At 52.6% G+C, this 22,439-nt stretch overlaps 2 protein-coding genes across 3 annotated transcripts in view; one reads left to right on the top strand and one right to left on the bottom strand.

The window, feature by feature from the left end:
* LOC120906829 (monocarboxylate transporter 12-like) overlaps positions 1–22,439 on the top strand; it is a 119,037-nt gene that overhangs the window by 11,113 nt on the left and 85,485 nt on the right. For both annotated transcript variants that reach the window (XM_040318891.1, XM_040318892.1), the window contains exon 4: positions 780–1,168. In XM_040318891.1, coding sequence (XP_040174825.1) covers positions 780–1,168 — 389 coding nt within the window. The remainder of the gene's footprint in view (positions 1–779; positions 1,169–22,439) is intronic.
* LOC120906827 (E3 ubiquitin-protein ligase HECW2) lies at positions 4,006–22,168 on the bottom strand. The gene is made up of 6 exons (XM_040318882.1): positions 21,102–22,168; positions 19,094–21,030; positions 18,399–18,565; positions 6,686–6,919; positions 5,975–6,244; positions 4,006–5,913 (listed from the first exon to the last, which is right to left on the bottom strand). The coding sequence occupies exons 1-6, from the start codon at positions 21,529–21,531 to the stop codon at positions 5,103–5,105; spliced, it is 3,849 nt and encodes a 1,282-aa protein (XP_040174816.1). The 5' UTR covers positions 21,532–22,168; the 3' UTR covers positions 4,006–5,102.

Raw genomic sequence — 22,439 nt, 5'->3', positions numbered from 1 at the left:
AGTCTCCTGAATCGGTTACAGGATCGGACTTGGCTCCGGAAGCGGAATCTGCTCCGGAATCGGCTTCGGCTCCGGAATCGACTTCGGCTTCGGCTACAGAATCGGATTCGACTCCGGAATCAGAATCGGTTCCGTACGACCAGACAGGGTGAAATATACATCGAAATGAACTATTTGACGACATATGGAAATTCCGGGGCCGTTTCCTATTCCAGAACCGATTCTCATTCCAGATCCGATTCTAATTCCAGAGCCGATTCTGATTCCAGAACCGAATCCTGAGCCAATTCCGATTTCAATTCTGATGCCGGAACCGAACCCGTAGCCGATTCCGACTTCGAGTCTGGAATCGTAATCGGAATCGGAACCTAGTCCGGAACCGATTCCGATATCAATTCTGAAATCGGAATTGGAATCGATTCCGGAGACGGATTCGGAATTGGAATCGAATCCGATTCTGATTCCGGAACCGAATCCGGAGCCGATTCCGATTTCAATTCTGGCATCGTAATCGGAATCGATTCCGAAGACCGAATCGGAGTTGGAATCAGTTCCGATGACGGAATCGGAATCGTGTAGTTCCGATACCGAGCTTGCACCACTAGTACACACACACACACACACAAAGGGGAAATTACCAAATGCTCCGATTTTCGTTTACGCTCGAGTCACACCCAAAAGCCTCCGCGAGCCCCAAATTCAAGGTCAACGGCAGGTCACACGGACACTAATCACTTCTTCCTTGGTGTTTGTGTGTGTGTGTTTTTTTTTTTCTACAGAGCTACCGCTCTCAGTTGTCGGCCGACGGAAGGACACGAGACGGCAACGGGGTGCGGTGTGGCGACAGGAACCACTTCCACCACCATCACCAGCACCACCACCAGCACCACCAGCACCACCACGACAACAGCGACGCCAGCGACGACGAATGGCGGTGCGGGCATTATCGCGAACGTGACCTGCAACGAGCACGGCTGCCTGTCCGGGCAGGCCGCCGCGAAAGCGTCCACCCTGCGCCGCCACTACTACCCGGAAGGGTCGTGGGGCTGGGTGGTGCTGGCGGTCGGCACACTGCAAGCCATCCTCAACCACGGCGTGCAGCTGTCCGGGCCGCTCTATCTGCTGCCGGCGGGCGAGCGTTTCCACCAGCCGGCCGTCAACAGTTGCGGTAAGTCGTGGAGACGATGGACTTTTTTTAGGTTTTTTTTTTTACCCAGCAAAGGGAGGAAAAACTCAGTCCGCACGCGAGGCGGGACAGGTGGTACCACAGACGTTCCTGTTTGTTATTTTACTTTGCTTTTTTAAATCGGGACAGGACACCGGATACCACGCGGATACACAACGTTAACGATTGAACGATTTGTTTGTGTGTGTGGCTCTAGCGAGAAAACAGAAAAGAGAAGGAAAACAAACAGCACAAAAGGAGCACAGGCAGCATCCTTTTTTTTGTGTAACGCGATACCCAAGACGTTGGACGACCTGGTTAAGGGGTTTACCCCCATCCCATTTGATGCTTTTCGAATGCATCGAAGGTGGCAAAACATGGCAAAACACAACCCAACACATGCGCGCGGCTTTTATTATCCATAGCTTTTCGAAGCAATTTGCATGTTTATTATCTTGCTGTAACGCGGGCGTATGCTGCGGCTGCTGTGCTGTTTCGCGTTGTCACCACGCGCGCATCAGCAGTGTGTCTTTAGCGGTGTCATTTTATGCATTTTTTTGTAATTTTTTTGTATGCTATCCTCCTGCTCTTATCATGTTTGATTTTTCATACATTTTTTGATTACAGTTTTATATCATAAACACACACACACACACATGCATACGCTGTTTCCTGATCTGATGCCATCTTTTGCTTGGTTTGTTTTATATCCTTTTCTGAATTTGTCCATGCCGATAAGAGTGTTTTCCATGCGGTTGGGGACCTACTCAAGGGGAGAACGAGAACGGCAGCGGATATGCCTTAAGATTAGTATGTGTGTGTGTGTGTGCAGCTGCATCTGCTATCAGACTCAGGGAAGGGGCAAGCACATTTGCAGTCACATCCCCTGCTGGCGGTGAAAAGCCGCCCGACAGTACGGGTTCTCACTTTGCATCACTAGCCTTTTCCCCATCGGTATGTCTGTCCCTGTCCGTCTCGATGCATACCGCTGCAAGCTTGTGTGTGTGTTTTTCCTTTTATTTAAATTACTTGAAACTCATCATACTCGATCACTTGGCTTCAAAGCTTCACTGGCGCGTGTGTGTGTTTTCTCTCTGCTTAAGTCTACATACTGGACACTCTTGGTTCGGTGAACATCGCTTGGTAACGTTAATAGTATGGTTGTTCGTTTCTTGGCTGTTTGGCGAGGCTTCAGCGGTCAAAGATTCTGTGTTACTCGCTCGCAGAAACGTTGTCAATATTCACTCACTTATAGCAACAACAAAAAAGGCATAATAAATACGATACAGGCGCGCGTGGTTTTGGATTGGGCTTACCGAGCAATTTACGATTTTGCTAGCCCCCGCGGCCAAAAACCGATCCTAAATCCCTTTTTTCGTGAGCACAAGAATGCGCGGAAAAGCTAGCCGGAATGTGCGTTTGTGTATGAGTGTATTTGAATGTAAGCGAAATAGTGGCTACCTTTGGTACATCTGGCTTGCCTAATTGTCGCACGGTTGCCTTTTAAGCCCCTTTTTATGCCGTGGCGTTTCATGCGATCGTACAATTAGTATTAGTCTATCTACTCGGAATGACACCACAGTCCAGGCCGCAAGGCGACACCGTTTGTGCTCCGTTCGACTATCAGCGGAGGTGCTATACGTCTTTATGTGGGTGTGTTGAGATTTTGATTTCAGATTTTCGACCAGTGCTGCAAAATGTCACCGCCAATGTCATAGATAAAGCTGACGGAAACAATATCCATGTCAGCGTCAGCGTACTCTATTGCGATAATCAGTGGTGATACTCAAAACGATTGGTGTGATCAATGCATGACGTTTCGTGACATTTTTGCGATCATCGCTTGGTCAGTCAATATGTCACGACTTTTTTTTACACTGTGATCAGTTTTGCCAAACGTCACTAACATAGTCATGACAAATTCCGACTGCAACAAAATAATGTCAGCGTCACGAGCTCTACTGTGATGATCAGAGGTGAGACTCAAACAGTTGTTACGACCATCGCATGCTTGGTGACACTGTGGGCAACCAACTCTTGGTCAATCACTTGGTCGTGACATTTTCAGTCGGTGATCATTCCGATAATTATGGGAAATATGCAATGCGTGCGAGTGACCAAGTGACCTCTTGGAATGTCGTGACCAAGTGAGTGACCAAGAGTTGGGTGCTCAACAAAATGTCACCAAGCATGTGATTGATCCACCAACTGTTTGAGCCTCACATCTGATCATCACAGTAGTGAACGTGAGCTGATTTGAGCGTCGTTTTTAGCCATGACTGTTGCTGACTGAATCGATGGCATTTGTCAGCACTGTTCACTGCCAGAGAAAGTCATGATTATGCTTGGCATTAAGCACAGCTTGTCAGTCAGAGTATCGTGTTTGACTCAAGCACTCGCATGTCGCGTTCGGCATGTCATGACGCACTTTCATTGAGTATCAGCAATGAGCATCAAGCTACCACGGATACGTTCATTGTTTTCGTTGACGAACATCTCGTGATGTTCATGACATTTTGCAGCACTGTTTAGGACTCTCGCCAGCCTAGTTCGCTCTTTCTATGCTATTCTATTCTCTTGCCCTTTTTTGCTTGTTGTGCTCCTGCTGCTAATAAGTAATAAGTTGCGCGAGTGTTCTAGTGCCATCCTAACCGCCTTATCGCTACGCTGCGTACGTGTGCATTGGCATATTATACGGTTCAAAAGCTGCACCTATATCAACTACGAGTCTAGTATTTTTTGTTTTAAAGCTCCCCTACTGCGAGCTACATTTCCTTTGGGAGTTTCCCCGATCTGTGCACACCTGGCCGAATTGCAATAGAGTCGTCGTTTTTTTTTTAAAAGAGCTAAATGCCCGCTTCCTTTTGTGTGACAATTAATCTAACGCTCAAAACAAAATAAAATAATGTAATAAAAACAAGGCGAAGCAAAAGCGCACCATGTGTTAACCCTGCCCCTAGCCAACGCAAAATAGACACGCTGGGGGCAAAATTAACTATATCGCACTGCACGGCGATTTGCTCCCCTACTGGGCCGTGATTACAGGGAAACGGTTTTTTCTTCCTTTTTTTTTTCGTTATAAAGCACCCGCCATCAATTATCATCGGGCCCACCAGCTCGATTCGATTAGCCTGTAGCAACTAATTACGATGCTTACGATGGCCGGTTTGGCGCACATTTACATATCATGCTGTCCCGGGTTTCTGCTCCTCGTTCGCCCTACTAATGCGACGACAGTGAACAAGTGAAAACACAATGATACTGCACACACCCACACACGCCCACTGAGCTGGCGAGTTGGAAAGCGGAAAGGCCCGACTGATGGGGATAATGCAGCACAACGCGCCAGCATATGGCACCGGCGGGCAGCGTTGTGGGGGGGATGGGCGGGCGAGCTGTTCAGAGCTTCTGTTGCAAAGAAAGCAACCCCAGGCAGGACGATAAAATGACGCTAGCGACTGACGTCTCCAGCTAACGATGCCTGCCAGGCTCGGACTGGTGGAGCCAACTCCAGGAGCAGGAGCTGTGTGTGCGCATCCTTGGTACAGTTTCGATTGCCGCCTTGCATTGCATTGCAAGCCGTGCAGCCGGGCACAGGAGGACCGGTGTGTCTGCCGGCAAATCGATGGCACATTTGCGAAGAATACGCTGACTTACGGTACGCGAGTGCCATTGCTAGTACAACAAAACAAAATCCCTATTTGCGTTGCATCAAACGCTTCCCTGTTTTAATACTACTTTACTGACACGCTGGTGCCGTAAGTGGGCAGCTTTGCTATTTTAAAAAAAGTCAAGACTATAAACAACAACTCGGAAAACAAACGGCCTCGGGGTGCGTGCAAAAAAAATGGGTTAACGCTTTCCTGGGGACGCTAAGGTAAAATAAATAGGCTATAAATATGCAATCCTCGGCCCGTGCGCCTCCGCACCCCGCCCACTACTCGATGCCGAACGTGTTCGTTTCCTCGACCGCCAGCACCAGCTTCTCGTACAGCACGTCCGGCGTCGGGTAGGGTGGCAGATCGAGCCGATTGAAGCACGTGTGCGAGCGGGGCAGCGCGTTCGCCTTGCCCCACTTCTCGATGCAGAACCGGCGCAGCCCGTTCGAGCCGCGCAGCCCGGCGAAGCCGTCGTGCGGGATGCTGGACGTGCCGGTGACGAACTGCAGCAGCCGGAGCCGCTGCTCGTTGCTCATCCGCTCGATCACCGCCCAGAACCACATGATGACGTGGTGCGTGTCGTGGTAGCCGCCCCGGTACTCCGTGTTCGCCCGCCAGTCGTGCACGTCGATCTCGACCGTGCCGGAGATGACGAGCTCGAGCTCGCTCGCGTCAAACACCGCCACCAGCCGGTGGTCGACCACCTCGTTGAAGCCGCGCACCAGCCACTCGGTCTGCTCGAGGACGCCCCGCTCCAGCCGCCACTTGATGATGCGGTCGAGGTAGTCGCGCTTGTTCCGCTCCGACACGGTAATGTTGCGCCCATTCGGCTTCAGCTCGATGTCGATCGACGTGCCGTCCGAGCGCTCCTCGGTGACGGTAAAGTTGAGCCCGAGCTCGCCACAGTTGTCCATGTTGTTGTCCCGTATCCACAGCAGCGACTGGTGGAACGAGCTGTCGAGCGACTCGAGATCGGACAGGGACACCGGCAGCCGGAGCAGCGCCTTGTAGAACGGGCGCGTGAAGAACGCATCGAGCAGGTACTGGTGGACGAGCGCCAGGCCGAGCACGCGGCCGGCAAAGCGATACCTGCCAAAAGATGTACGTTAGAGGCATGTGTTTCAACAGCGGCAGATAGAAGCAGCCTTACCATTCCAGTATGTCGTCCCGATCGGTCGGCCGTTCCGGCGCGATCTGCACGGTGTAGATGTCGTTCGCCGAGTACTCGAACATGTTGCGGTACGGGCTGAACAGCTGGCGGGACAGCAGGTAGAAGAACTCGCGCGACGGCCCGCCGTAGTCCAGCCCGTCCTCCGTGTCCCACACGATGTTGAGCCGGCAGCGCTGCAGATCGCGCCGGCTCGCCGCCATGATGCGCTCGAACGCGTCCTCCACGAGATGGGCCCGGCGCACCTCCAGCCTAGAACGGTACAAAAGGAGCAGCAGCAGGACGGTACTGGATCATTAATCGTGCCACGGTACACCCGCTTCTGCTTGCTGTCTTCCGCGCCCCAATTGCCCCACAATTCAGCGTTCAATCGCAGTTTGTGTGTGCGCGCGCGCTTTGCATTTCCAATTTATACCGACTTAATGAACGCGGCGAAGCGCGATCTACCGTGACCAAGACCCCAGTGTGTGTGTGTGTGTGTGTGCGCGCTATCACAAGCTCCTCGCTTCGGTCCTCGCACACACGCCTCGTCCGGTTGCCCACACACACGAGAAAAACAAAAACAACCAGGGTGACCTTGGCGCGCGCAGAGCCCACGCCGCCCCAAAACCAATAGCCAATTTCGAAAGTATTATAGCAGTTCTTGCAAGCCCTCCCCGTGCCCATCCGTCCCAGAAAAACAGGGAACCTTACCTGAGCTTGTGCGGGCCCTGACCGTAGCCTTTGGACTCGAGCTTCCGGTAGAAGGTGCGCAGCTTGGCCTCGAAGTCGCGCCGCATCGGGGCGCGCTGGACGTGCCGTCCGCCCGGCTTGAGCGCGCCGCCCGGTACGAGCCCACCGCACGGTCCGTATCCTGCCGAGGTGCCCGGCTCCGGGGGGCTGCGTGCCCGGGGCGGCACGTACGTCATCACCTCGTCCTCGAACAGGCTGCCAGAGAGAGAGAGAGAGAGAGAGACAGAGCAAAACGATAGGAATAAATATGTGTTTTTCACGCTCAAAGCTCGGTTCGTCAGCTTCTTTGTGGTGCCGCTGCGTCGTCCCTTGCAGAAGAGAGCGGGAAATGGTCGCACGGGTGTACTGCCGCGTGAAGGTAGGTCATATTGAGCCAACTGACCGAAACCGGCCACTAGCATCGGAAATGCCGGGCCAATGTCAATGTCAAACAAGCTCGGCTCGGCTGCAAAAGCGGCTGTACCGCGACGCTGTTTATGTCCGTGTGTGTTGCTTGATTGAGGACGACCCGGACGAATCGTGGGCTGCCTTTTTCTTTTTTTTTTAATAAATATAAAACACACACACAGTAGTAAATGGGCAGCGCTGCCGCCAAGCGAACCAAGTGCACGGAAGCAGGAAAACTGTTTCCATTGAGCCGCTGCAGTGGAAGGGAGGACAAATCACAAAATTACGATTTCATTTGCAATTTGCTTTGCTTTATCGCCGTGTAGATGTCGCTCGCAATCGCTGCTGCCACTTGATGACGTCACAGTAGTCGTTTTATTCATTTTTTTTTAATTTTGCTTCAAAACTATGAGGCACCCACTTGGGATGAAATATCGATCGGGAAGCAATAAAAAAATATACCCCAAACGCTTCCCCCCGCACGTCACACACTTCCAGCGCGAAACAAACCAACGAGTTAAAAAAAAGAGAGAAAATGGGTGCCAAAAGTTTAATTAGCATAATCAAAGTGAACGACATAAAACGACAGTTAAGGTCCGCAGGCATCTCACAGGCTCCAAAAACGCGGGCGCGCGCGCACACAGTGGCTGTATCCAATTATTTTATTTCCACACCTTGCACAACCAACCACCCCCCCCCCCTCCCCCTCCCACCTTCCCTTTCACGCCCGGGAACAGTCCCATCACCCTGCCGTCCACTTGTTACGCTGATCGAAATCAAAAGTTCTTCCCGCTAGCGAGATTTCCAATTTTATGACCATACCAACCGACCGACCGACCGACCGACGTTGGGTTTTACGAGCGTTCTTTGGAGGGCGCATTTCTGTGAATATATGTATATGTGTGTGTGTGTGTGTGTGTGTGTGTGTGTGTGTGTGTGTGTGTGTGTGTGTGTGTGTGTGTGTGTGTGTGTGTATGTGTGTTTGTTTTTATCACTCTTTTTTGTCTCTTGTCGAGTCGTTCCACAGTTTTAATGGCGCCTGGAGTATGCGCGAATGCCTCGTGTTTTTTTGTTTTATTTTTCGCTATTTTTGGCACCTATCAACTTCCCAGTACAGTAGCGTTTTGCGAGTGTGAAAGGAGGAACAAAACCCCCACAGTAACAACAGCAATGGGGGAAAGAGTGCGCGTGCATCTGCTGCACATCACTGCTAGAACCCAAGGACCCACTTTTCCGGCCGGACAGCTGGCGGAAGGCCCGAACCAACCAGCTGGACGGCAGAGCTCACGCAGCCCAAGGACAGTTGTAATAATTAATTATTTGCATCTGCATGCGACACACCTTTACCTTTTTGGTTCCCCCCTTCGATTGTGATAGGGGAGATGCCTGACCTGACAATAATTTACTCTACCGTACGAGACGGGCTGCTCTTATCACCAGCACAGCTGCCTTTTATGCACGATATAGCGCATCACACGCGGATCGCTTCCGTGGTGTAGTGCACAAGCGCGCAGGGGTCTTAAGTTCAATGTCGTGAGTTCAATTCCGTGTGTGTAGGTGTCCGCCAACGATCGTGTAATTATTTTCAAAACACAGGTCTCTTTTTCTGCTCGCTTGCTGACCTCTCTTTATCCTTACAAACACCACCACACACAATACTTACACCGAGAACAATACGGAAAAGCCACGGACCGCTGATCCTACCGCTCGCCAGAGTGGCCGGAACACTGTCGTCGCAATGGCCGCCGGGAATCTTCTTCTACGACCGGCTGCCGCCGCCGCCCGAGACCGGTGCTCGTCGTCCACCACTTCCTCCTCCTCCACCTCCTGCCGTTGCTCTTCCTCACTGAAGGACAGATCTATCCCGTCGGCAGCATTCCGCTTCAGGACGGCGGCGCTGGCCCCGGCGTTGTTGGCCGCTGCTAAGCCGACGCGATAGTTTCGTCCACTGCCACCACCACCACTTGCCTGTCGCGTTACACTTCCTCCCCTGACTCGTCGTTCGCCAGCACCACCACCACATTTGTTTGCAGGTTGAAACACAGAAGGAGGAGTCGTCACCGCTCCTTTTGGCAACGCTCGACGTCGACGGGCCGCCGCCGCCGCCGCCGCTGCCTCTGCACAGTTGCTGACACTCATCTTAGCCAGCGCATCGTTCACCGGGCCCGAGCGTGCCGGACGAGGTCAAGCGAAACAGGAAGCGCCCCGACACTTCACCGAACGGCCTACAAACCCTGTGCCTGTGTATGGGCCGCTGTTTGCGTACGGTATCACCACTTTGTCCGTACGTTTCGCCATCCAGAGCGGTGTCGCGGGAGCAACAATCCTCCAAACTTTTCTTCCTGTGTTCTTTTATTTTCTGCCCACTTCACCGTGTGCGAATGTTTTTTTGAGTGTTTTCCAGCTGCTAAGATGAGAACGCGTGTTTGCAAACAAATACTTAGTAAGCTAATACTGTGCGCTTAGAGCGACATCTTTGCGCCTTTTTCACCGTGTTCTTTAGCCCGCTGCGTGAGAAACCAAACCCCCGTGCAAAAGCGCAAACAATCAGCAAAATCAACAGCCCCGACAGACCCAACAGTACAACGCCACCGGCAGCCTAGGTCAGGAATCGCGTCCAGCCCGGCGCTGGTTGTTGGCATTGTCGAAAAATTAGCAAAAGTACACAACTCGCAAACGCAAACCGCGTCGCGGGTGCGGGTTCTATCCTGCCACTTACGAAACCACAAACGGGCAAAAGAAGCAGCACGCAGCGAAAGACCAAACCAGACAAACAACCCAAAACCAGCGCAAAAGAGGCACAACATGTGTAAATAAACGCACAGCCGAGAGCGCAAAAAAGGGGGAGCGCGAAATTTATGCATCCGCGATCGCGAGCCTCCATCCAGCCATCCATCGCAGCAGCCGCAACGATATGCCGGCTTGCGGGGTAATTATGAGCTTCGCCCTAACTTCGCCTCACCCACCGGGCAGGGTCCCCCTGCGCTGACATCATCTCGCACCTGCTGCCCAGGTTGAATGGATGTCAGTGTATCAATGGGGCCCCGTCCGACAGACAAGTGAGAGCTCATTAAAGGGAGAACCGTCAGGTCGCACACACTTTTGGCACTTTCTTTCCCCTAGACTACGCGTGAGAGACGCGAAGCGAGGCAGAGAGACAAAACAAATGGAAGACATTTGCCTTTTGCTCTCGCTCTCTCTCTCTCTTTCGCTGTAGGTTGCGTAGCAATGTTGGCAGGTGAAGTGTCTCCAGAGAGGTGACCTTGAGGAACTACCAGCAAAATCTCCTACCAAAATGAGTGTTGAACATTTCGTTACAACTCTAAAACATTTTGCAGCGCTTGCTCTTTCTAAATGTTCTCATTTAGTGCAACACACACACACATAAACAGTATCATTTTCGCTTTGTTTAATTTGCAGTTAAAGCCACAAGATACAGAGAATCGTAAAAAAAATCCAATACTGCACTCGGATAAAACAAGCCATGCCGAGTTCTGACGTTTGTGCAATCAAAATCGACGGTTGTTTCCTCTTCATTCAATGTGGACATTGAAGTCTTCCACCACCCACCATCAGACGTCGTGTTTTGTCGCTTAACAAATCGTAGGTTAATAATGCCGTTTATTCCAAACAAGCGATTCTTCTAACATGTGTGAATTGTTAGACCCATAAACCCTTGTAAACTTAGAAATAGTCATCCAAAAGTCATCCGCGTATAACCCCCCCTCAAGCTCTATACTGCAGCACGCCATCAGGTGAGATTTGAACACGCGTGCACGACGCGCATTTTGTACGCTCGCACGACATGACGATTGCACTACGGAACCGGCCTGCAGCCCGGTACGCTAGCAGCCTACACTATACGCCCACGCTCACGCAGTAAAACTATCCAAAGCATCGGAGCGTGCGTAATATTCTACGCGTCCGATAATACACAGGCGTAATGTTTCGCACTTAATTATAACACCCGCGAGCGGTTGCCGTTAGCTTCTTTCCCAGATCACAGGCGCCCGTACCGACACTACCGGTTCGGTTCACTAGCGCCGCCACACACGCTTAAGGTGATCCACCTCCTCCTCCTCCTTCTTCTTCCCATTCTAACGCTTACACACCCTTTCCCGGAATGCACGAATCGGTCCACGGCGCATCGTACCCAGCGCAAGATAACATATTGACGCGTATATCACGATTAAGCATCTATATTGACCGTTGATAGTTCTTGAGAAATCAGGACAGCTCTCTTTGTGTCCGAAACGATTTCCGGGGGTCACTTTAACGTCACCCTCGACAATCAGACACTCGCGATGGGAGCGTTCGCGATTAAAAGCACCCCAGAACACCTGCATTCTAAGCAAACAGCGATGGTGGTGCTGCTGCTGCTGCTGATGATGATGATTGGGCCACTTTGTCGGCCTCCCGTGCCGGTGTAGATGGTCAAGGGCGCTCGCACACGGTAGCAGCACCGCGGCACCGATGTCCTTCCGATGCGAAATGCAACGGAAATTTGCAACCGTCTCCGTACGGTACACAGCACACCCAATCAAGGTGAACCCCGTCGGTCCCGGGGGTGACAAAGATGATGTCGCTCACACAGGTGCTGGATGCAGATATAAAGAGCTCTATAAGCGGGAGTGTGATTGAGAGGGGAGTAGTAGGGGAGCTGAACGGGCTGAATGGGTAGGGGAGAATTAGCTAATTGGTCAGCGTCTGTGCGTGACAGCGACGCTCACAGGCGGAAGACAACACGCGCTCGCCGATCAGATCTTTCCGATCGGGCGCACTAGACAGCGCCGGTCGACGGTTTTGCGGCCCCGTTCGCGTCCGCATTTGCAAATCTCGCCCGATGCCTCCACTAAAGGTGGCACAGCTTTCGAGGACAGAAGACGGGTCTACAACGTTAGCAATAAATTAGATGGGCACAACAACAACAACAACAAGAACCATAATAATATCCCTTTTTTGTAGGGTCGTCGCTTAGGCCCTGCTAATCCTGAGCCTCGAAACTCAATTTAACCTTTTCTGTGTTACTGTAAAGGGAAGAAAGTTTTTGTTTTTTTGTTTGTTTTTTTTGTGCAACTTTCCCATTCTCGGTCCCTCGATCCAACAGAAACAACAAAAAAAGGCAACAGAACCCGAGAGGAAAAGCCCAAAGTCCAAGACACCTTAGGCTATTGATTGGGTAGATCAATTTGATGCCTAAATTCAATCAAATTGGAGACTCCCTTTGAGCTCTCCAAAATGCAGCCACATCAACATAAAAAGAGTTGAAAGGAACGAACTCCCCCCTCCCTTAAAGGCAGATCGAAATCTCGAGATATCCGGTCAATATTTGCTACAAGTGTGTGTGTGTGTTTGTGTGTGTGAAAGTCACAAAAAACTGCACATATACTGAGAACAAGCATGGGTGCTACCCCAACACGGAGCCTACTTGGATCACGACCTGTGCACGAACCATCGTTATTAGCGTTTCGCCAATTCTTCAATGTAAGCGACTTTGGACAAGAACACAGGCGAATTAATTGGTTTTTATGAAGCAGCAGCAGCAATAAGCGTTAAATTGTATTTTTGTTTTTGTGCGAAATGTTACAACATTCCGTCCAGTTTATCGGCAACACCTTTCGGTTTTCAAGAAACACAAGAACCATTGAGCAATAGGGGGGTTTGCCTCGTTTTTTTTGCACGCGCACACATCCAACTCCCGATAAGTCCGACCCGCCCCGTGCTCAATGCCATTGACTTCCAGAGATTGTGACTCGATAGCTGGTGTGGCACGGCGGAGGGCGATAAGAGAGCCAAGGGGCGGCCAAGAGCATAAGGGGCGGCCCCCGTCCAAGGGTGCGGGTTTTATCGCGGTGGCGATGAGTGTCAACATAGATGGGTATATATAGATAGCTGCCACTCGCTGCCAGGGATTCCTCAAGATGTCCCAGACCTCGAGTCCCAAGGCCCCCTGAGAGCAAGACGAACGTAGCCAACCTTCCCGAAAGTTGTGATAGTCGCTCCCGATAGCGAGGAGATATGCAATTTGGGGGTAACGGGAGGCTTTTCGGTGCTGTGCGATTGCTTCTTCGCGTTCTTAGCGACGCTGTGAACCCTCGGACGACCTTTTCTACCGCTGGTTTGCATCATCTTCTGCTTCTGCTGTCTTCTCCGCCCAAGATGCCCGTTCGTCCAAAACCCTTGTCCCGGATGTGTGTCTGTGTGTGTCTGTGTGTGTCTGTGTGTGTGTGTATGTGTTCATCGATCTCTTGATGAGAATGCAGCAGCACAGCGAGCGAGAGAGAACAGGGAAGGGTCGCGAACCGTCCCATACGACCCAGATTCCATGCTCCGGTGGGTACCCTCTTCTTGCCGACCAACAGCATTGGTTTTCTCGCTGTTGCTGTTGCTGTTCTTCTCTATTGGTTCTTCCCCTTATGCCGAGGGTTACATTGTTATGCTACATAGAAACACACACACACTCACACACCCAAAATTATGCTTCGTTTGGTTGCTGAGTGCGTGTGGCTGCCTCTCAGCTGATGCTCTAACGATGTTAACGCAATTGGCTGCATTCATTCACCGTTTTCTACAACACTGCTTAATTCCAACCACTCGTGTCCAGCGTTTGGTTGGTACTTTCGCTCTCACCTCATGCGCTTCTTCAAGTTGTGATAAAAACAAAACCACGAGGAGGGAAAAGAAAGGATATCCAGCCCTTTTTTTATCCACCTGCTATATATTACGCCGTTTGCACCGAACGCATCGTTAATGCGACGTTACATTTTCCCCCCTCTCGTTCGGCTGGAATCAGCTGTTTTTCCCACTGCTACTATCAGGCACCGGCACCCCCGGGGAATGCTGCGCCATTGCAACGTAACACAGGATAACACCGCCTGGGGAGGGGTGAACGCAAATGACGCACTTTTGCACATTTGCGTCTGGGCGGAAAACGCTTTCACAGGGGAATCAACGTACCCGCCTCATCGGGAGGAATCGCCACAAAAAAGGCGCTTTGATTTTTGGTAAGATTGTTGGAGCTGATAGTTTTTTTGTGTTTGTGATGCAGAAGCTGTTTGATGCCTGAGCTTCAACTTCACCTCAACTGCACAACACAGCGAGCGAGAGCTGCCTCAAGAGCAATGCGAAGATTCGCAACGCCAATCCACAACAAATCAATGACATCAGCGATTCGGAAGCGGTCGCAGCATATGAGTCAGATTTGACGCGTGCCGTTTGCCCCGGCAATTAACTGCTTCGATCGGATCGCAACGAGCCCTCCGGATCATAAACACCAGCGCTTGGCAGGGTTTAATCACACAGCCGAGGATTAACTCATCCCGGCGCGACGCGGTTCGCATGCGATGCCCGTTCGCCGCACCGACGATTCGTCACTCGTTTACAACCGGGGCACAACCGTGTGTGCCTCGCTGGCTGACACTTTTAATTCGAGCCGCATTCGTCACGCTGTGAATTTGGCTGGTTTGCTTGAGCGTCGTTGATTTGGTTGATTGCGTTCTCCTCACGAAAAATCTCAAAACTCCCAACACACATATACACACAAACACACAAAAGGTTCACAAACACGCTCAACACTTGTTGCTGGTGAAAGGACCTCGAAACGATCGCACAAAGCCACACATTTACCACACCGCAACCTGCGAAAATCTAAAGCAAAACAAACGGAAAGCACCAACCGACACAACAACAACACGCGTGAGTTACTTCGCGACTTCCTTGAAGCGGGCAACCGCGAAAACCTTCGACGCTTTTCCCCCTTTTTGCTCGCGCGCTCGCCTGCACTCTCCTCGCGATGCTCAGCGCGTGTCCGTACGCTCGGAAGTCGACCACCGGACTGATATCGCACTGTGGCGCGCGCGATACATTCGCCCTCGGCTTGGTCGATGCGCGTTGCGACTGGTGCGACAAGCCTGATGCTTGAATTTGCTGCGGCGTCGAGCGCGCAAGTAGCGTACCACGACAAATTCCGGCCGGCGCATAAGGGCGAATGTGTTTATGTGCTGGAAAAAGCATATTTTGCACACACAAAAATGTAATTAAAAAAAAAAAAAGATAAAGCCTGGCCCTGACTGGTGCTGCCGCCACACACGCAGCATCCTGTCCGTGCGCTGTGCTGGGCCGGGCGTTGTTTATATATTGCTTTCAAGTGAGCGAATAGTCACGCACTATTTCTGCCGAGGAGCACTATTGCTTCAATAGTGCCAGTTTGGATCGCTTGACAGGCCGAAGAACACACGTTCAGCAAAACGGAAATGTATTTTAGCGATTGGATACGCTGTGGCTGTGGGATAGGAGACAGCCTCTGCTACGCGAGCTCTATCAACTCTGATTTAAGTTTTTTTTAACGATAAACTACTGACTTTACTATTTCTGAACCTTTCGTAAACAAATTCCGACCAGCCTAGGATGAATGTTTGTTAGGCTGAAGAAGCATTTTTTTGGAAAAAAAAAGAAACACAACTTGGCCTAGACCTCACACCGAGCATCGAGCAGCTGTGTGAGAGATATTTACTTGTGTTTCAACTTGAGTTTAGGATCTCTTCACGGGTTGAAGACATTCAGCTTAACGGAAATGAAACGTTATGTCGAGCACCTTTGTGACATACAGTTTACAGCGATATGAGTACCCTGGCTCTACTGACTCTTACTGAATGAGTTGAGAAGCGAGATCCGCAAAGTACTAGAAAAAGCGAGGATTGATGCCTAGGAAATGCATAAGGAAAACCGAAGGCGGTTTGAAAATAGAGGAAACATTTGATCTCACGGTTTCTTTAAATTGATGGTTCAAGTTCACAAAAAGGAACCACTTAAGCATGAGGTCAAAGACTAAAGTTCAGAGTCCCCAAACCATCCGAAAGGTAAACTGACATGTACTAGAAGCACACAAGTTGTGGTCCATTTTGCCTCTTTGTTTTGATTTGTTTTGACATTTGGTGTACGTCCATTTGGCCCCTTAGCAAGACCATTTAACCTCGCACAATATATTTCCATCACTTTTGATGTTGATTTTTCAAATTCATTCCATACATTTAAATTTTTTGTTAATAAGTCCACATTAGTGATGGGTAAAGTTGGCAAAAATCCGGAGTCGACTCCGATCCGACTCCGATAAATTCGGCATCGACTCCGGAAGGTAGGTCCGCGCTGCAATTTCCGGAGTCGTTCGGAATCGTCCGAAAAGGCCTGGAGTCGTCCGGAGTCGTTCGGAGTCGTTCGGAGTCGCTCGGAGTCGTTGGGAGTTGCCCGGAGTCGGAGTCGCCCGGAGTCGTTCGGAGTCGTTCGGAGTCGCCCGGAGTTGGAGGCGCCCGGAGTCGTTCGGAGTCGTTCGGAGTCGTTCGGAGTCCCACGACTCCGATCCGACTCCGACTATTGTTAGTTCGATTCCGACTTCGGCAAAATGGAACCACTAGATCCGCCCGGAGTCGGAGTCGTTCGGAGTCGTCCGGAGTCTTCCGGAATCGTCCGGAGTCATTCGGAGCCGTCCGGAGTCGTCTGGAATCGAACGACTCCGGACGAGTCTAGACGACTCCGGGCGACTCCGAACGACTCCGACGACTCCGAACGACTCCGAACGACTCCGGACGACTCTAGACGATTCCGACTCCAGGCGACTCCGTACGACTCCGAACGACTCAGACGACTCAGAACGACTCCGAACGACTCCGGACGACTCCGACTCCGGACGACTCCGGAGATTCCGAACGACTCCGGATATTGCAGCGCGAACCTACCTTCCGGAGTCGATTCCAAATTTATCGGAGTCGGATCGGAGTCGACTCCGGATTTTTGCCAACTTTACCCATCACTACTCCGGACGACTCCGAACGACTCCGACTCCGGGCGGATCTAGTGGTTCCATTTTGCCGGAGTCAGAATCGAACTAACAATAGTCGGAGTCTGATCGGAGTCGTGGGTGCGCTCCATACAGCACATCACTAGTCCACATCTAATTGTTTTTCGTAAATAAGATGTTAAAGCATCGATTGCCGTCAAAATAACAGTGTAAAGTGGTCTACCAAATGAAATAAATAGCAAAATCCTTAAGAGTGTCATTTTACCCCGTTTGCCCCCAAATGTTTATGAAGAAACAAAAGCTTTTTGTGTAGCTCAAGTAAAATTTTGCTAGTCCTTCAGCTTGTTGCTCATTGATTAAGGAAGTTGTCAGCAAAATGTTTCGATAACAGAGTTTATACAGAGTTCATGTTTAGAATAATGTTAATCGTCAAAAAACGATACACTAAGGCGTACAAGTGCAATACGTTCCCGTACGATCGTTCGTTAATTTACGATTATTTGCTTTGCTTTCATTATATACCATTATTGAAATTCAACAAACAATGGAGTTTATTGAAAAACAGTTTGCTCCCTTTATCCGATCGCACGAGTTTTCCCTTCTACAGTGCATTCTTGCACTTCTTTTTCTTCGATCTTCTCAAAAAATGTCAACACACTTGAAAGAGATTTTTAGGTACTTGCTCTATCCTGTACCGAAGTGCGACGTGCTTGACAAGAACGCACTCTGATCCCTTTTTTTCGCCCAAACAATGTTGCAATGATATTATTTGAACCACATGTTTGACGACCAAAAGACAAAGACTTTCATAGATAAGGGTATGTAACAAACAGCAAAATATGTTCCAAGAGCTCAAGTGGGTGTAAAAACAACACACACACCCACACACACACACCGCATCATGTAGGAGAGGGCAAGCAATCACGCAGCGAGGATGTAATAGCCGCATGGGTGTCGAATTTCATGCCCGCGCCGTTAGCGTTGACGCTCCTTCAAGGCGTCAGTATCGTTAGAACGGACCGCGCCATTGTGTGCCGCGCTGCAGTCGAGGGAAATGACCTATTCCCGGGCCCCGGGCAATGTCAAACCGGGGACGACAAAGGCGCATTGTGGAACATTCCTCGGGCACGTCGAATTAACTTCCGATTCTGCATTCTCGCCGGCCGTCGACGATTGTTTACGCGATGCCCTGCGATCCCCAATTGTAAACACATTCCTACGGTAGGGGGAAGGCGAATGTTGTCGTGCGCATGCCGGAAAAGGGTTCTTGCATCAGCTTGCATCCCGACCGTTCAGTGAGTGTGTGCAAACCAACCCTTCCAAACCCATCCCGCACACACCCGCGGTCGTTTGGCGTTTTTGTCCCCGCCGATGAGCATCTTATTCAGCAAAACGGCCCCCTGCTGGTGGTGCAGCGGCACCGGCCGGATGTTTACACTATGGCAAAATTGCAAATGGGTCGCGACGGTTGCGCGAACTGAACAGTTTACCCACCTGAGCAGGATCGTCAGCTCCAGGTCGTGGCTGTAGCGATCGAGCGCCGTCGTACCCTCCACCCGGATGGCGTTGATCTTTTCGCGCAGCTGGCGGGAGCAGGCGGCCGCTCCGTGCCGCTCACGCAGTATCTCCAGTATGTTCGGCTGGCGCAGAAAGGCCACCACCTGGGCCGGGAGAAGAAAGAGAGAGAGAAAGGGAGCGATTAAAAGGGTGATTAAAAGCTAAATTTAATAATTTGGCGGAGTTTTGTTCACATTTGCAATTTGTGTATTTTTATTATAAATTTAACAGAAACGCCGCATAGGTTATACAGGGTTTTCCAAGTCAGTTTCGAATGTAGACATTGTTATTTACCGCGTGCAACATGTTGATCCACATCGATCTAATATTTCATTTCCATTACATTAATTTTTTATTTCTTCAGCTTTATTTTCAACACATCTCAAGCTGGATTGAGTTTGACAGCTCTTCTTAATTTGTTGAAAATCATGTGTTGAAGCTGAAATTTCATTTTGAAGCAACTACACCATTTGATACGTGTTTTAAAATCATTCTGAATGTTGAAAATCATGCTGAAGAAATTGAAAATTACTATGATGGAAATTCAATGTCCGATCGATGTGGAATAACATTTTACACGCAGTGAATAACAATGTTTACGTTCGAAACCCTGTAACCAAACACCCGCTTACCTTATCGTTGTAAGCGACGGGAATTTCCGGCGAGCTGACGTGCGCCAGCCGGGAAAGCGTGCCGGGTGGGCGGGGCGGCGGAATCGGTCGCTCATCGGGGAAAGGGCCGCCGGCCGGCGGCAGCAGCAGGGCAGCCGGGCCGACCGGTGGCCGATGGTGGCGTGCCCGCGGACCTTCGGTCGGCAGCCGCGGATCGATGAACGAGGTGCGCCGGTTGACGTGATCGATGAAGAACTGCTTCCCGCTCTGGTCGAGCTTCGTTTCCCACCCGCTCGGCAGCTCCTGGGCGGGCTGGGCGAAGCAGTTGACTAGCGCGACCAGGTCGCGGTTGTGCTGGTACCGGCCGAAGCAGCCCGGGTCGCGCCGCACCCGCGACACCATGTGCTTGAGGGCCGCGTTCCGGTTGTACAGCTGGATCGCGTCGCCGTTCGTGTGCAGCATTGAGTAGAAGTCGGACCGGCACAGCATCAGCAGCGCCGGATGGAAGGAGCCCGCGGTGGAGGGCAGCGCGACCGCGCTGCGGCCGGTCGAGCTTGAGCGCGAGCGGGTCGCCACCGGCCCGGTGGACGAGGTAGACGGGGCGGCCCCATTCTCAGGCCGCATGTGCTCGTAGATGGTGCGCCGGATGGAGGCGTACCGGCGGTCCAGCTGCTGCCGGTGCGGATCGGGCAGCAGCACGGCCGAGGTGCCGAGCGGCCCCGGCCGCTGCCAGGAGGTGGTGCGCGTCGCGTGATCGATGTAGAAGATGCGCCCGTGGCTGTCCATGCGCGCCTCCCAGGCGGGCGGCAGCGGCTCGTCCGGCTCGGCCAGGATGGCACGCGTGCGCTCCGGGATGGACGGCAGCCGCATGCTCGGCACGTGCCGTACCGTGGCACCTTCTCCCGGTTCGCCGGGCGGGGGCTCTTGCTCGCCAAAGCCACCCTCCGGCGGCTGGTCCGGCGCCGTCTGCTGGCGGTGGAGCCGCAACTCCGGTGGTCCGAACCCGTGCTCGGGCGGTGCTGCCGAGGGAGCGGGCCCGGCCCGGTTGCGGCGAGCGTGATGGGTCGGCGTCGGTGGACAAACCAGCTCCGAACCGGCCCGACCACCGCCGACACGCGTCAGCTGGCGGGGCTGGGGCGCGCTCCTGCCCTGCGGCTGGTCGGGCGAGCGGTCCCCCGGTGTGCCCGGTTCGCTGGCCGGGCTGCGTGCCGTGTGTACCGATGCGTCCGCCGTGTAGTCGACCGGCAGTGGCCGTATCGGGCCGTACTCGCGGCACCGCGGTTCGCGCCCGTTCGAGGGCGTGCGGGCCAGCGGCCGGTGGGGCCGCACGGCGCCGGCCACCTCGTGCTCTTCCGCCCCACTGCGCCCCACCATCTTGCGGAGCGGCTGCTTGCCGGCACCGGTCGCTCGCGCACTTTCGCCCGTGTCCGGCTCATCGTTCCCGTTCCTGTCCGGGTGCCGATTCCTGCGGCGTGGCGTCGACTGACCCCCGACCGGGTTGCCCTCGGCATCGGGCATTTCCTGCCCACCGACCGCACCCTCCACCTCCTCGTGGTGGTGCTGCTGCTGCTGTTCGTCCATGTCGATAATGTCGAAGGAAAATCCATCGCCCGGTGTCGTCGCACCGGGGAACGGCCGACCGGGCGACGGGCGGTGCGCTTTCGGCGGCCAGGAACGCTCGAGTGGACGGTGCCCGCCCGTCCCGGCCGTACCCTCGATCCAGAACTGCTTCTTGCGCGAGCAGCCGGCCCGCTCCGGGGACAGCCGGTTCGGGCGGACCTTCTTTTTCGTGCCGTTCGGGGTCGGCTCCTCGTCGGGCGCTGCGTCCGGGGACCGCGGTTCGGGAGCACCGTTCGCCGGTGGCTCACTTTTACGTCGCACACCGGAAGTGGCTGCCGACAGGGAGGTGGCGGAAGGGGATGGCACAATTGCTGGATCGGTCTCGGGCTGCAGGTTATCTAAAAGAGGAAAATGAAATTGATTTGAGCTAAAGCAACGAGCATCGTCAATTCGCTACGATGGCGGTTACCTTCGGCGGAATTATCGACCGAATCTGCCTCCACCTCACCGCTGCCCTCCTCCTCTCCCTCTTCGTCCTCTTCGGAGCGTTCCGGTTCCTGTGCCGCCAGTGCATCGCTCGCCGGCTCGGTCCGCAGCTCAAACATCTTCAGATCCAAACACTCTTCGTACGGTGTCGGCGGAAAGTCCTGCTGGACGGCCACGCGCAACTCTGGCGGCTCCTCCTCCTCCTCCTCATCATCATCCTCTTCGTCGTCCTCCTCGTCATCATCGTCCTCGTCTTCGCCGTCGGATTGGTGCGATTGCCCTCCGATTGCCAACCCGTCCTGTTCCGATTCGGGGTCCGCTTCCGGCTCGGGCTCCTTGCCGGGCGGGTGGGCGGTCGGCCGGGGACAGGCCGCTTCCGGCTCATCGCCAGCCCCCTCCCGTTCGCAGCTCATTCTGCTTCACTCTTTTTCTCTCTTTCGCACTCCCCCACACACCACACAGACACACTCTCCCTTTTCGCTCTTACTGTCTCCGTGTGTCCCTCGGAGGGAAGAAACTACAGCCACAGCCGTTCCGGTTCATCCTGCCGCCCATCGCTTCGGTTCCCTCAGTTTGATTGTGCTTGTTGGGACTGGGAGGGTGTTGCAAATTTGATTGTTTTTTGTTTCTTTTGTTGCTTTTGTTTGTTATTTGCTGGCAGAGCTGCGGGTTGATTGACGGACGGGAGGCAGCAGCCGAAAACGGAGCAGACGAACCGGAGACAGTGACGGATTTGTTTACGTTTCGTCTGTTTACCCGCCGTACGCACTTTCCCCCATCCCCACACACCTTTCACACCTTTCACCACCACGACAGCTGCTGCTGCTGCTGCTTCCGCACACCCTTCCTGCTGCTTGTTTGTTTCGCTGCGGTCTTGGTTGGCGTGAATGGGGTCGCACAGGCCGACCCGAACGAGAGCCGACACGGTTTTTGGCTGGCGGTTCAGGTTCACGGTACGCAAAACTGCATCGCTCTCCAGTTTTGCACCAGCTAATTGCTAAGCACGAAAATTGCACCAGCCCCCCACGGCTCACGGTTTGTCTTTATTGCTGTTCCAATTCCTGTTTGACGTTTTGCAGTTTCGCTCGCGCTGGTGCCGTTTCGCTCGCACAAATTTCGCCCTGCTTTCGCTGCGGAGCGGCAGGTTTTTTTTTGTTGAGCTTACTCGCCAGAGGGCGCTCGCTGTTGAACGAAAGCGGGAAAGCTTCAGATGTGGAGTTTAGGGGTGGTGAAAATGGGAAATTCTCCACGCACGGGCTATCCGTAAAGTTTTGAAGCTTTTTGTGTTGCTTTCTTCTTTATTACATTACTTTTGATAAAT

Source organism: Anopheles arabiensis, chromosome X (genome assembly GCF_016920715.1).
Source record: "Anopheles arabiensis isolate DONGOLA chromosome X, AaraD3, whole genome shotgun sequence".
NCBI lineage: Eukaryota > Metazoa > Arthropoda > Insecta > Diptera > Culicidae > Anopheles > Anopheles arabiensis.
Note: the sequence above shows the minus strand (reverse complement) of the source record. Positions and strands in the feature narration are given on the sequence as shown.